Raw genomic sequence first — 15047 nt, forward strand, 5'->3', positions numbered from 1 at the left:
GCCGCTCCTGCACTCGGGGAGATTTCCCCGCCCAGGCCGGCATTCCTGGGCACTGCTGCCACCAGCAGTGGAGGAGCAGCAGCGCGGGGATTCCATCCCGAAGCGGCTTTTCCGACAGACAGGGAGCCGGCCAGGCACACAGAGTGCTGGAGCCACGGGACGAGCCCGCTGACATCAGCGCGACACCGAGCGAGCGGCACAAAGCCACCCTCGGAACCCCAGATTTGCATAAGGCGCTGGCTCCTGCAGCGAGGAGGGGAAATGTCGTGCGAGAAATGCGGACGTAGGCACAGACCTTGGGAAAACGTCCCGATTTCGGCCGCCCCGGCCGCTATAAAACCCCTCCCGGCGGCGCTCCGGCAGCGCCGGCTTCCCTCCGGCTGGGGCAGCCCCGGGCACTGACCCGGGCCGGCCTTGGCACTGCCCCGATCCTCACCCGGCAGCTCCGCTCCTCCCGGCCCCCATCGCCCGGCTGCAGCTCCCCGGGAGACAGAAGGGGCCACCGAGAGCCAGAAAGGATCCCTGAGAGCCAGAAAGGGCCACCGAGAGCCACATCTGCTCCCATCCTGCATCCTGTGCTTCTCCCTGCTCCCATCGCCCGGCTGCAGCTCCCCGGGAGCCAGAAAGGACCACCGAGAGCCAGAAAGGAACCAACCGAGAGCCAGGATGGACCAGAAAGGGCCACCGAGAGCCAGAAAGGGCACAAGAGAGCCAACACTCTGCTCCCGTCCTGCATCCTGCACTTCTCCTGTCTCCCATCGCCCGGCTGCAGCTCCCCAGGAGACAGAAGGGGCCACCGAGAGCCAGAAAGGACCAGAAAGGGCCACCGAGAGCCAGAAAGGGCCACCAAGAGCCACCGCCCTTGCACCCTGCGCTTCTCCTGGCTCTCACCGCTCTGCTGCGCTTCCCGAAGAGCCAGAAAGGATAACCGAGAGGCAGAAAGGACCACTGAGAGCCAGAAAGGGCCACCGAGAGCCAGAAAGGGCCACCGAGAGCCAGAAAGGGCCACCGAGAGCCAGAAAGGGCCACCGAGAGCCGCCTCTGCTCCCGCCCCGCATCCCTGCGGCCTCCCGGGGTGAGTCAGGAACTCCTTTGAGCTCCTGCCGTTCCTTTCGAAGGGTAATCTAGAAACGGTCCTCGGTAAAAGGTCTAAAGAGCCATCTTTTATTACTCAGGGCTGGGTTTTACGATCCTGGCGTTGGTCTTTTCCAACGTTTTTGATTCTGTGATCAAGGGGAGAGGCACAGTCGTTTTGTTTGACCCATTAAACCAAGGGCCGCTTTTTCCTTTAGTCCTCTGCCTCTGCTTGTCCCTGGGTTTTTTTCCTCTGAGAAACAGAGGATTTTGCGGTTAATGTGCTAAGAATGAGACGTGCGCGGTTGGGTGTTGTGGTGTCTCGTTTCCAAGGTGTGAATGTGCACGTTTGCAAACAAAGATGCTGCTGGGAGCCTGCTGTCTCTTCTGCACAGCTGCAGCTACATAAAAACCGTATGAAATACAGAGAAAAAAATCACTCTTTAAAAAACATCATTAATTAAAGTGCTTTGCTACAGGGACAAAGAAAAGCACAGTGATTTCCACCCTCATCCCTCTGGGTGTGCATGTTTACTTATGTTTATATTGCTCACTTTTTGTATAAAAGGTCATTTTCGTCTAGTGAAAAAGCTTTGGAGTGAGCTGCGTGTTTTGACTGCACAATCAAGTCCCCGTGCAAGAGCCAGATCTCCCCATTGTTCACCTGGTTTTAAGACATTTATTATCTTTAGTGCAAGGGATGACCTGCCTAGGGGCAGTCAGAAATGGGTTCTAACTCTGGGGTATTTTGGAAGCTGATGCTTTTCTAGGGGAAAGCTGGTAAGATGAGTGCGTGCAGACCTAGCTTTTATCCTTTTATGGGGTAAGAAGCATCGAGGTTAACTCTGATTCCTCTCCCTGTGCTGTGGGCAGGGTGAAGATGAGTGCTGAAGAGATTCGGGTGTATGCAGTAGAACTTGGAAAAAATTTCTGCCTCTATTTTGAAGGTAATTAGAGCATTTAATGATCTTTTCTGTTTGAATACTGATTTAACACAATTCCTTTGTCAGTCTGATTTCAGCTCATTTCCCACATAAGCTTCAGTTTTAAGTGTTGCTAGCCAAGTGGCTGAGTCAGGGCAATACTTGTTTACAAAAAGCTCTGGGAAAGCGTTGGAATACTGGGGCGTGGACCTGGAGTGAGTGAGTGAGTGAGTGAGTAATTCCCGATCTTGAGGAAAAAAGTCAGTTGGGAAACAGTTTCTTCTTTAAAAGCAATTTGCAATGAGTTCTTCTTGTCCTGTCTCACACTTGAAGGCACCGATAAAACCAAAAATTTGCATGCAGTTATTCCTCAGTTTTAGGCTCAGAGTGACCTCCTCACCCTTAAATAACCCTAAAAAAGCATTTTGCATACCTCTGGTTTGGTGGTGACTCAGTTCTCAAATGACTGGGCTGTCATTTGTTTTGCTGACAGATAAATCCTGCCTGTAGTGAGCAGCTCAGCCTTGGTGGCACTGGGAACGTGTAGGTGGCTGCCTGGGCACAAAGTGACTTCTTGTGCGGGGGCAGAGCTTAATGTTGTTTTTCTTTCCTTTTTTTCACTGCTCACTTGGAACCAAGACGACGATGGTAAGCTGAAAATTCATCTTTTATGGCTTTGTTACTCATTTCATACCTGCTAATCCAGAGAGGACAAGATTCACACTGAGAGTGGCTGCAAAAACACAGAGCTACAGCTCATTACTTGTGTAATTTACTTGTGTACTTTAATTCCTCTTAAGGCACAGGGCGGTGGCTTCCCTGACAGCGCTTTTCAATGCACTTTAATCGCTGGGCAAAAGAGAACTGATGCTTCTGAATTCTCATTAACAAGCACAGCAGCTTTTCTTAGAAATAAAATATCTATAAATAATTTTATATCAATACATTTCTGCTATAAATAAATTTCTGTTATAAATAAATTTCTGCTTATATAACTAATTTTCAGATTCTGGAAATCTGCTTCAAGCAGAGGTGTAAAAGATGCTGAGTTTGATGTCATTCTCAGAACTCCTTTCACGTGACATCCACAATGGCAGGATTACCTGCCAGGATGTGAGGAGACAACAGCTAAAATGTGCAGAATTTTGGTTGATTCTTCCTGCAGAGCTGGAGTGTGATGCCCTGTGCAAGGAAAAGACCCTGCACCGAGTGCTGAGGAACGTGAACAGCCAGCTGCTGGTGGTGCGCCCCGACCTCAACGTGGCGGCCTTTGAGGATGTGACAGACCAGGAGATGCAATCTGGTAATTTCCAAACAAGCACAAACCATCCCCACGGCTCTGCTGCTTCATCCTGGAGGTGGTTTTGTTCTTTGTGATCATCCACTCAGCGATGGGACTGAGTGTAACGACTTCAAGCTTCATTTGCAAGAAGAAAACGAAGCTGAGAGTGAAATTTTGTGTCTTGGGCATTGGTGATGGATAAGGTTTCTGGGTTAAACCAAAGCCTGCAGGATGTCACATGCAGAAAAAGGGCTGTTAAGATTCTTGCTTGGCTCTGATCACAAAATTCTTATTTTCCCCTTTTTTTATGCTGGATTACAAAAAATCATTTTAAAATTGAAAAAATGTATTGGCACTAAAAGGTCTTACTTTCTTCTAATAATACTAGCTATAAACTTACAGTTTTGGTTTTGACTTCTTGGGGTACTTCAGCAATTTATTTACAACTCTATTTATTGCCCATATTTATTTCTGGATCACGTGTATCCAGCCATGCTCTGATTTACAGCCAGCCGGTTCCACATGCCAGTCTCAGTTCCTGCATGCACATGAAAGGGTCTGACCCTGCCTGGTGACCTTGGTGCACCCTGGTTATTGCACAAAGCACAACCAGAAGCCATCAAAATTCAAGTCCTGGCTTTTCTGTCAGGAAGAACACCCTGGTGAGCCAGCCAGGGGAATGGCAAAGCATCGCTGGCTGCGGCTGCTGCAGCTCCCTTGGAGCAGGTTATCAGCAATAACCCATCTCTTTCCAGGCAAGGGGATGCATTTCAGCATTCACTGCTACAAAACCACCACGCCCTCGGCCGGGCTGCCCGTGGCCTTCAGTGTCCAAGTGGAAAACAAGAGTTACTACATGTGCTGTGAGAGGGAATGCGGGAAAATGATCGTCAGGTTCAAGGTAAGGACCTGCTGCCCTCTCCTCATCTGCACAAAGCCAACAGGCACAATCAACAACTCAGAGCTGCAATGAAACTGCCCAGGGCTCCTGCTGGGATTAACCTGCTCCCTTTTTCCTTCCTCAGGAAGGAGAAGTTCCCAAAGAAATTCCTGGTGAAAGCAACATCATCTTTTTCAAGAAGACATTTACATCTTGCTGCTCCCAAGCATTTAAGTTTGAATACTCCATGGAGCAAGGAATGTTCTTGGCCTTTGAGGAAGAAGGCTACTTGAGAAAATTAATCCTTAAGAAACTGTCAGAAGATGAAGTGGATGAAACCATGAAGATAAGTTTATGTAAGTTCAGTCAGAATGAAAATCACAACCTATGATGGGACACCTCAACAGTTTTAAAATACAGTTTGTCTTTTTTATATAAAATAAACTTTTGTCTTTCTTTATCCTAAACAAGTCAGTTTTATGTTTTAACTGCTGTCAGTGCTCATTAAAAAAATAAATGCAAGTTTTTGGCAAAAGGCCAAGCATGTTTTCCAGTCAGACAGAAGAGAACTACACACTGAAGAAACAAGAATGTCCGTAATGTCAATACAGTCCTGGAAAATTTGATCCCTAAAATCTTTAATGCCTAAATTCCTAAAATCTTTTATGTCAACCCAACAGCTTTTGCATTAGGTTTGGACTTCTACATTGCCAAACCTCCCAGATAATGAATTTCTCACCCAGGCAGCCTAAACACCACATCCAGCTGCATCCTGTGTGAGGAAATCTCAGACATTTTCCATGAGAGACCCTCAGCTTGCCCACAGGGACTTCCCCATGACTCACCATCTGCCTGCTCCTCCTCCTGCCACTCACACATGCTGGCATTTAAACCAGCCCACAGCTCCATTCTGGCCACAACACCATCAAAAAACTGGCCAGCTACCTGCTTTTGCTAAGAAATAAAATTTCCAATCCACATGAAAAAGAAAAAAACCCTCCAAGTCTTGCAGAATCCAAACAGTGACTTGGTTGTTCTGTTCATTGCAGAGTCACTGATGGTAACACAAATTCTCTTCCTCTCACTATTAACAGTGCCACAAAAGTACCATGAGAGTGTGGAGAGAGTTCTCCACTCCTTGGCAATGTGAAAGTCAGACAGGATGCAGCAAAAGTTAAAAACCACAATCTCAGTTCCTCCCTAAAAATCCCTTAAAGAACAGAACATTCCCTCAGCCTCCTCTTCATTGTCTTTTCTGTCACGCAGCACAACAGAGTATTTAGAAAATAAACCTCAAAAAAGAACAAATAAAACCTTAAAAGTCAAATGTTCCTAAAGTCAATCTGCAGAAGTATTTTTATTCTTGCTGTGTTTTCTAAGGGACATTAATTATCCTTGTGTTAAGTCAAGTCTAAGTCATCTCTAAGTATTAATCCATACAAATATTCTTCATTTTATGAAGTAAGGCAGAGCAGATGTATCAATAGATCACATTTTAGGCAACCCAAAGCAGTAAAAATGGTTCAGAAGCACACACAAAATTTCTGTAAATTCTTTATTGCATGGAATCTGAAAAAAAAGTATTCCCTTTTCTACATCAGCTCCCAGGGTCCAAAGAGTTACAGGGTCTGCCTTACACACTGATGTCAGAAGAAACAGTTCAGTTTTCCACAAGGCAATTTGTTTTACAGAACAGGAAACCAACCAACAGTTAGAAAAACACTCATTAAAACTGCTATTACAAGGAGAGCTCCCTTTAGCTATGCAAACCTGCCACTGATGTAATTCACTCATCCATCCATCCCAATTTACAGTGCAGCTGGAATCCACTCATCTCACTGGACATCTCCCAGTTCAATCTGTATTTAAACCTGTTTTTTCTCTATATATCCTAAACTAGCCGTGAGCCCCCTGCAGGCTCCCGGGGGACCCTTGGCTGCTCCTGTGAGGTGCAGGATGTTGCTCACAAGCTGATGAAGCAGAGGCAGCAGAGGACAATGGTGTGTGCCGGGGCTGGGGCTCCTCAGAGGCTCCAGAGCATGGCCACAGCCTTGCAGATGCCCACGTCGTGGTAGTTGAAGTGGCAGAGGCCAGCGAAGGTCAGGGCAGACAGGACGTACAGCCCCGTGTTGGCCACTTTAATGGGGACATCTCCGTGCACATAATCAGTAATTACCTGGCCCAGGCCCCTAAACGAGAGAGAAAAGCTCGAATCAGCAAAGGTCACTCACTGAAATCCATCCTCTCTGTGCCCCCCGTTCTGCCAGCTGGGCTTTTTTCCCCCTGCTGCTGTGGAGAGCTTTAATGTGGAGAGCTTTATTAATAGTTGGTTAGCTGAGAAAGGCCATGCTGACATATTGCCGCTGGTTAAGCTAAGAAATCAGCAGTCAGCAAGCTGAAAGGAGATGTCAGCAGTTAGCAATCAGTGGCCTTGCTGCAACATGAAGAGAAAGACTAGAGATTAGTCCTGAATATCTCCTAAGAATATGTAGAAAGTATCAAAAGTAAGACCATAAGAATGTAAAAGTAAGTGTAACTGCTGATATGTAACTAACCAATCCTGAGCTCAACTTTTGCAATATGCATGAAGTTCATTACGAACTGTATTTAACCCGCCGTACTAATCAATAAAAATTGAGCCTGTGATGATCAACTAATGTCCTAGTCTCCTTCCTTCGACATGCTGCCATCAGCCTTTCCTGCAGTGCCCACACAGAAAGGGGAAAAACCTATTTCAAAAACAAGCCAAAACATTCCAGATCCTATTGAAAATACACAGGTTGGCTCAGAGTTTTCCTGAGGAAAACAAGTGCTGACCACAGCTCTCCAAACAGAATCCTTGGATCTGCCTTCTTATCTGACTTCCAAGGACTGGAAAAGAGGAAAAGCAAGGAAATATCTGGGACCAGCCATGGTCACAAAGACACAGAACACTCCTGGGTACTCATTTAGATTAGAAGAGTGGCAGCCAAAGAAATTAGTACATTTTTAGTTTTTTCTACATCTGGAAGTGAACTCCCGTCCAGATTTGAACTATCCAGCAACATGAGACACGGGATGCTTGTTTTGGGAAAAAGCTCCCAGTCAGAGCAAGGAAAGTGCAAGAATCCCTGGCACAAATTCCTCAGGGCAAAACTGAGCTTTAAGAAAACCTGGCACCCTCAAAGTACCACAAAAATCTGCTTTATCCTTGTGGCAAGGAACTCCCAAAGCAGGATCACCTCAGGAAGGTGGGTGCTGCCAGCCTGGCCAACCACACAGCTGGATCCACTCCTAACTAGCCCTGTCCCTGCTCTCATCAAGGATCACAGCAGAACTACACTGAGCAAACATCCATCCAGGAATTAAGGAAACAATCATCCAGGTCTCCTTAGTGGAATATTTGCTGTGAGCTCTTTATTACGCAGAACCACTGAGATGGATGAGATGGTGATGAGACCATCTCATCACCGCTGAGATGTACAAAGCCACTGCATGGAGCTTTAGAGGCAGAATATTTTTATATTATTTTTATACAGATCTTTCTATTCCCTCTGTTCACACAACACTGGTTCTTCCACGGGTTAAAAACATCCAGGGTTCTACACCTCCAGGGGCAAGGAAATGCTCTTAAGGTTAAGATTTTATGGATTCTTTTTCTGACTGAGAGGACAGTGAGAGAAAGTAAGACCAAAGTACAACCACTCCTGCCAACGAACGCAGAAACCAAGGACTTTTTCCTTGCTTCACACTAGCCCAGGATGAGGTTTGGAGGCACCAAAGCTCCTTGGCTGTGAGCTGAGCCCTGCTGTGCTTACCAGTGGCCGTGCAGGGTGAGGGCAGCAGCCAGGGAATAGTCCACAGCGGGTCCAGGGCACAGGTAGGCTGCGGGGAGCAGCCCCAGCAGCAGCACACTGACCGCTCGCTCCCCTGTCCAGTGCAGAGATGCAGCCTTGGAACCGCCTGCAGGGAGAGACATCCTCAGGGAAAAGCCCCTCTGCCAAGGGCTCTGCAGCCCCTGCACGGCTGCCTTGGATGGCTGTCACATCTGGAGAGTTTGCAAACCACAACTCTGCTCGAGCAATGCTTGGCAACACAACGGGAGCATCAGCCCAGGCTGGGATCATCCAGAACTGACTCTGTGAAATTATCAACGCAACACCCCCAAAGTGCTCAGCTAACACACAAATATAATCCACCTAAACCAAAATGCAAATGGTTTCCTTCGTTTTGGCACGGAGAAAAGAAATTTAGAAAGCGACAACACAAGGAAAGCAAAGGATCTGAAGTTTGGACTTGGGCAAAGGGCAAACTGAAGTGTTATTAACTGGTACCAGAGCTGCTGAAGGGGAGGGTACACACACTCCTCACAGCCTGAGGCACCACAACTGCACCATTATTTATCACAAATAACATCTCTGCACAGTTACTGCCCTACCTAACAACGCTCAGCATTTCACAGCTTTTCCCTTACAGCAACGGGAATTTAGGATTGTTTTTAACTTTGCTGGTAACACCCCTAACTGTACATCACCCAACAGGACACCAAGAAAACCACTGCAGCATGTGTAAATATCTTCTGTTCTTTGTTACAGCTGCCACTTAAAATCTCCTAGAGTGGCCCAAAAAAATTATAGACTCAGCCTGGTTTGGGGATGGGAGGGACCTTAAAGCTCATCTTGTTTTTAAGTCTCTGTATGGCCATCAGGTACTACCTCCGTCACCTCTGTTCCTGCACCGCTGTTGGTGCCTTGAAGGACCCAAAGGAACCAAAATCTGGTCCTTTACAGCCCATTCTTGGCAGAATCACAGAATTTTGAGAAGCTGGAATAGACCTGAAGGATCACCGAACCCCAACGCCTGCCATGGGCAGGATGCCTTGAGCTAGAGCCGGGTGCTCGGGTACAGCACGGATGGGGGAAAAGGGGTCCCGATCCCGGCAAAACGAGACCCCCGCACACCAGCACGGACAGACAGACAGACACACAGACAGGGCCGTACCGTGTCCCTGGCGGGGCGGGCCGTGGCTCTCGCGGGCCGGAGCGCAGCGGGCGGCGGCGGCACCGAGCGCGGCGGGGCGGCGGAGCAGGGCCGAGCCCAGCAGAGCTGCGGGGACAGCGGGGCCGCGGCGTGAGAACCCCGCACCCTCCGGAGCCCCGCACCCTCAGGGATCCCGCACCCTCCGGAGCCCCGCACCCTCAGGGATCCTGCACCCTCCGGGGACCCGGAGCCACCAGGATCCCGCATCCTCTGAGGGCCATGAGTCACCTGGATCCCGCACCCTCCGGGGACCGGCAGCTACCAGGATCCCGCACCCTTCGGAACTCCCCTACCTCCGGGAACTCCCCTACCTCCGGAGCCTCGCTCCCTCCGGGTCCCGCTCCCTCCGTGTCCCGCTCCCCGCCCCGCACCCTCAGGGTCCCGCTCCCTCCCGGTCCTGCTCCCTCCAGGATCCCGCACCCTCAGGGTCCCGCTCCCCGCCCCGCACCCTCCGGGTCCCGCTCCCCGCCCCGCTCCCTCCGGGTCCCGCTCCCTCCGTGTCCCGCTCCCCGCCCCGCCGCCCCGGCCTCACTGACCCAGGGCGGCCCCGCGGGGCCGCGGCCGCAGCAGCGCCAGCGCCATGTCCGCTCCAAGGGCACCGCGCCCGGACCCGGAACCGCGCCCGAGCTTCCGCAGCCGCTTCCGCCTCCGGGGCACCGGCACGGCCGGGAGCGATGGCGGAGCTGCGCGGGGAGGGTGCGAGCGCCAGAGGCAGCCGTGGTGGGATCCGGGCAGGAATCCTCCGCTGTGAGGGCGGGCAGGCCCTGGCACAGCTGCCCGGAGGAGCTGTGGCTGCCCCATCCCTGGAAGCGCCCAAGGACAGGTTGGAGCACCCTGTGGAAGGTGCGGTGGTAGGGAACTGGAATATCCCTAAATTCCCTTCCAGCCCGAACCAATCTGTAATTCTATAATTCTGTCTTAAACCCCGCAACAGACCCAGGTGCTCCTCATCGGTGTGTTCACTACTGCAACACCTTGGTACACACCATAAACACCTCCATGAATATCCTGTTTTTCTTTCTATTTGGAGGGAAAAAAGGAACAGCAGTCAGGGCTTGGATTGAGGATTTAGGGCCGCTGGCACTGTTTTGTGCTTGTCCAGGAGACAACAATCACCCCACACATTCCCCAGTGCCCTGATTTCATCTCCTGCAAGTGTGGTCAGGCAGCAACAAACAGCACAGAGAGAACAGAGACACCACCCAGACTCGCAGGCCTGTGCTCTGTCCCCGGGCTTTGCTCCAGAACAATGACTAAAGCATCAAACACATCTGGATTTATTTGTTTTATTAAAAGGCTTGGCTGTTCGCTGCAGGGAGAACGGCCTGGTACCAGTTTCTCCAGTAACACTGGGCACAGCAGAGACAGGACACAACACCCACCACGGCTCCTCTGTCAGCACAAATGCTTCCAGCATCCCCACAGAGGAGGAAGGAAGGTGGACACAGTGGCCAGCCCACAGCAGGCTCTGGACAGGAGGCTAAACCAAGCAAACTGCTGGCCTTTTTCACCGTTAGAGAAGTCACTGCCCTTCAGCTGCAATGGGAATATTCCCTCAGCTCCCCTCCGTGTCCAGCTGACCCTGTGCACGCCCCCACAGCTCTGCTTTGGTGAAGGATGGGAAGACAAAACTGCCGTGGGGGTTACAGTGACATTTCCTCTGCTACCAGCTTGATTTACCAGCCTGTCCTCTCTCCTACTGGCCATTGTTTTGGTGAGCCAAAGAGCAATCTGTTCAAACATAATTTAAGAAACAAAACAACCTGATCACAGCCAAGCTGGCGGGATGAGCGCACCTGTGGGGCAGGTAGGTGCTGTCCTGCAGTGCTGCCTGGCGAGCCCTGCTCCCTGTGGGCTGGCAGCGTGCCTGTAAACCAGTGCTGGAGCAGTGCTGAGTGACACAGAGCTGCCTCTGCCCTCCCCTCCTGCTCTGAGCTGCACCCAGACCCCTCAGTCCTCATCAGAGCTGTCCTCAGATTTCTCATCCCCCGCCACCTTCCAGTTCTTCCTCTTGCTCCTCTTCTCGGGCACCTCGCTCGGCCTCTCGGGCACGGAGCTGTGCCGCTTCTTCCTCTTCCTTGGGGGCCGCTTCTCCTTTCTCCCCTCGGACTCGGTGTCCTCAGAGCTGCTGGTGCTGGAGCTGCTTGCATGGCAACAGTCACTCTCCTGCCCAGAAGAAGAGGTAGGTTCCTTGGCAGGCACTTTCCTGGGCTTTTTCTTGCGCTTGTGTTTTCCTTTGCGGGCGCTCGGAGTCTCCTCTCCTGAGCCCTCGCTCTCCCCCCGGGAGGAATCTGTGGAACTTCTCTCCTGCTCCTTTTTCTTTTTCTTCCTCTTTTTGTGTGAGCGCTTTTTTTGCTTCTTCTTGTGGGATTTCTTGGTTTTTTTCCTTTTGTGGGACTCACGGGCTGTTTGTTTCCCCAGGTGGGATCTCTTCTTCCCATTGACAGCATTTTGCTCCTCTCCTTCCTGCTGATCACTGGGAAAAGAACAGAGAGAGGTGAACTGGAAGCCACTGAGTGATGAAACTCATTTACATCCAATCTGTAAGCCTGAAAAATATTGATGATTCTGCTGGGTGTAGGTTAAAAATAATTAATTCTTAAAATCTTGTTTTTCCACTGTCTAGGATGCTGCAAGAATTTATTTACCTCCCAGAGTCATCGATTTTGGTAACTCCAGCTAAACCTGACTATCTTAACTAATACAAAAGATTCTCTGAAGACTCACACCACGTTAATGGATTGGAGTTTTTTAACAGTAAGGCTTTGCAGTCAAGGTTGATTTATATTCAAAATTCGAAACTCAGTTTGTAAAATTCCCTGCAGAACTTGTCAGAAGGCAGATTCTGGACCCATCAGTAAGGGTGTCTGCCTTACCTGTCTGTGTCAAATTCTTCAGGGTACAACTCTTTGTATCCACTGTGCCCCCACCTGCAAGAAAGCAGAACCATCCATTAAAAACACACAATGTGTTTGATGATAAAAATGCAATTCTGAAAAGGCAGAGCCACAGAATGAATCTGAGTTTAGACAGGAAGGAAATAGGACCGATTTGCTTGATGCTATTTAAATACACCTTATATTCTCAAACCACAACTCTGATTCCTTAAATCCAACCCTAGAATGGTGTTTCTTGAGATTTCTTTAAGCTTATTGGGCAGAGCAATAAATATTAAGCTTAGGGCTGGGCTTTTGCTGCTTAGTGTGGCTTAGAAATTCCACAGATGAGCTCAAATTGGTTATTCTGTGACATGGCAGAAGTTTGTACATGTTATTCATTCTCAAAATGAGCTGAAGCTCTATTTCATCACAGCACACACCAAACAGAAACGTGTCATTTTTTGGTACAGGCCTCCAAAAAGATGTTTTAATCACAATCCCAGAGCACAGAATTCCCCCGCACACCTGTCTGGCATGTTGGCTTCACATTCATACAGCTTTTTATTCCAGGATCTGGCCCTGAGGAGATCATCTTCCACCAGGTCAAGGAGCTGTGGGTTCCTGGGTTTCCAGTCTGCCCTGTGCCCCTCCTCGTCGAAGCCGTCGCTGCGCATGCGGCTGCTGGAGAGGGAACGGCTCCTTCAGGTGGGGAGCACCTCCCAGAGCCCCCCAAAATCCTCATTCACCCCCTCATTCACCCAGCACCTCCAGCATGTCACATCTCAATCAACACACTGAGATCAGGCTCAAGCTGAGGCCCGAGCTCTTTGCAGGGAGTTGTTAAGGAGCAAATCAACATTTCTGTGGTGTATCTCACCTGGAGGTGTCTGACAGCATTCTGCTCTGCCTTTTCCAGTAAGTCTCTTCTGTCTGCTTCTCCCACTCCCTTATCTTCCACATTTCTGTCTCTTCCTGAAGCTGAAAGTCCCAGGAAGGGAAATGAGTTGAACATCATGGGAAATTCACAGTTCTGCAGCACTCACCTCAACTCCCGGTAAGGAAACTCACAGCCACCTTTCCTACCATCCCCAAACAAAGGATTATTTACCCATATCTGTACCCCAAACAGAACTTCCTGGTGCTGGTTAAGACCTGCTGAATTATGATTCATGAAACAGTTTGCTAAACTTAATGGAGTTGCTTAACCTTGCACTAAAATCCTGCCTGTGCAAACAAAGTTCAAATTGTTTCATGCAATTAAAAGCACATACGCAGGGCAACAAATAAAATACAACAAAGCCTATTCGAGATTTGCTACTTTTTAAGTAAACACAGACATATTGGGGTGAAACCGAAACTCGGGGAAAACCGGAACAGCGTTAAACCAGAAGTGACCCTGAGGATGTGGCGGATTTACCAAACTCCATTGGTTTCTGCCCAACGCTGCCGCTCTGCCCTGCAGCACCAGCAGCGGGGCACGAAGGCAGCCCCGCACACCGGGGGGTTCCCGCATCGCCGGCTGGCACCGCCGGGATGTCCCTGCAGCGTCCCGTACACAGAGATGTCCCCGCACACCGGGATGTCCCCGCACCCTCACGGTGTCCCCGCACCCCCGGGGCTGTCCCTGCACACCGGGATGTCCCTCAGAGTGTCCCCCCCGCAGCCCGGGGCTGTCCCCCACACCGGGATGTCCCTCACGGTGTCCCCCCCGCAGCCCGGGCCGCCCCGCTCGGCCCCGCAGGCCCCGCCAGGCGCGGGCGGCCCGGGCCTCACCTTGTTGTGCGCTCCGGTGTGGCGGATGACGTTGCGCAGCAGCACCTTCCCCACGGGCACGCGGGACATGCTGCGGGCGCTGCCGCGGGCCGGCCCGGGCTCGGTGCCGGGGCTGGCGCTGTTTGTGGCGGCGGGGCCGGGCCGGGCCGGGCCGGGCGGGGGATGCGGAAACGCGCGGGGCCGCGCGCGCGCCGCTTCCGGCGCCGTCTCCGGGGCAACGGCGCCGCCATGGCCGTGAGGGCTCCGAGCGGCCTGAACGGACCCGAACCGAGCCGATACCGCCCCGAATGGACCCGAACCACTCCGAATGGACCCGAACAGACCCGAACCACTCCGAATGGACCCGAACCGCCCCGAACGGACCCGAACCACTCCGAATGGACCCGAACCGCCCCGAACAAAGCCAGTACCGCCCCGGTACCGCCCGGCCCGGTACCGGATCCAGCCCCGCGCTGCCCCCCCCGGCTCGGACCGCCTGGGTCCCGGACAGCAGGTGGCTGCTCGAAAGAAATCCTCCTTTTGGGGAAAAAATACCCCAAACTAACACAGAAATTGCCAGAAACGCTGTGGCTGGGTAATGCTGGAAACGATAGAACTTGTTGGTAGTTTGAATCAATTACTTAACTAATAAAATTTAAGTAATGGTTTGAATTAAATTTTAAGTAATAGTTTAAATTCAATTTTAAGTAATGGCTTAAATTCAACTTTAAGTAATGGTTTAAATTTAAGTAATGTTTTTAATAACATTTTAAAATAATAGTTTTAATAAATTGTTGAGTCTTATTTATAATTTATTTTTAATTGCCTTTTAATTAATTGTTTTCCATAATTGTGGATATGCTTAGCCAGCATTTAGCAAAGCTGTTGTAAGATACTTCTGCACAAACACAGCTTGGGAAAACGACTGAAACTTCTTGATGTTTTGGCAGATTACACAACAGAAACCCAGAGTGAAAATCTTTGGTAGGAGTCGGGTTAAGGGCGTTTTTAATTCCTTTTTTACTCATGAGGGGTGAATATCTGAAATGCCTTCAGAGATGCAAGCAGGAAAGGAAGGCTGGAGGAATAGCAGTAAAAATGAGTAAAGACTGTAAATATTCAAAGAATAGCTGAATATTGAGTTACAGAATTTGTTATGTGCTGTAGTAAAGAATCACTAGTGCCCACACGCTTTACTGAAGGGACAGCAGGAACAGTGGTGATGTGTTTTTGTTAAA

At 50.1% G+C, this 15047-nt stretch overlaps 3 protein-coding genes across 3 annotated transcripts; 1 reads left to right on the top strand and 2 right to left on the bottom strand.

Moving 5' to 3' along the window:
• The first annotated feature begins 723 nt into the window (after positions 1–723).
• IL18 (interleukin 18) lies at positions 724–4629 on the top strand. Its single transcript, XM_064732067.1, has 6 exons — positions 724–1075; positions 1948–2021; positions 2637–2645; positions 3163–3300; positions 4035–4180; positions 4305–4629. The coding sequence occupies exons 2-6, from the start codon at positions 1955–1957 to the stop codon at positions 4548–4550; spliced, it is 606 nt and encodes a 201-aa protein (XP_064588137.1). The 5' UTR covers positions 724–1075; positions 1948–1954; the 3' UTR covers positions 4551–4629.
• Positions 4630–5700: 1071 nt separating this feature from the next.
• On the bottom strand, positions 5701–9833 carry SDHD (succinate dehydrogenase complex subunit D). The gene is made up of 4 exons (XM_064732066.1): positions 9715–9833; positions 9140–9244; positions 7957–8101; positions 5701–6348 (listed from the first exon to the last, which is right to left on the bottom strand). Exons 1-4 carry the CDS (start codon positions 9758–9760, stop codon positions 6183–6185), a joined length of 462 nt encoding a protein of 153 aa, XP_064588136.1. The 5' UTR covers positions 9761–9833; the 3' UTR covers positions 5701–6182.
• Positions 9834–10450: 617 nt separating this feature from the next.
• NKAPD1 (NKAP domain containing 1) lies at positions 10451–13996 on the bottom strand. Its single transcript, XM_064732162.1, has 5 exons — positions 13831–13996; positions 12935–13035; positions 12583–12738; positions 12055–12108; positions 10451–11654 (listed from the first exon to the last, which is right to left on the bottom strand). The coding sequence occupies exons 1-5, from the start codon at positions 13897–13899 to the stop codon at positions 11129–11131; spliced, it is 906 nt and encodes a 301-aa protein (XP_064588232.1). The 5' UTR covers positions 13900–13996; the 3' UTR covers positions 10451–11128.
• Between the last annotated feature and the right edge of the window lie 1051 nt (positions 13997–15047).

This window comes from Zonotrichia leucophrys, chromosome 24 (assembly GCF_028769735.1).
Source record: "Zonotrichia leucophrys gambelii isolate GWCS_2022_RI chromosome 24, RI_Zleu_2.0, whole genome shotgun sequence".
Lineage (NCBI taxonomy): Eukaryota > Metazoa > Chordata > Aves > Passeriformes > Passerellidae > Zonotrichia > Zonotrichia leucophrys.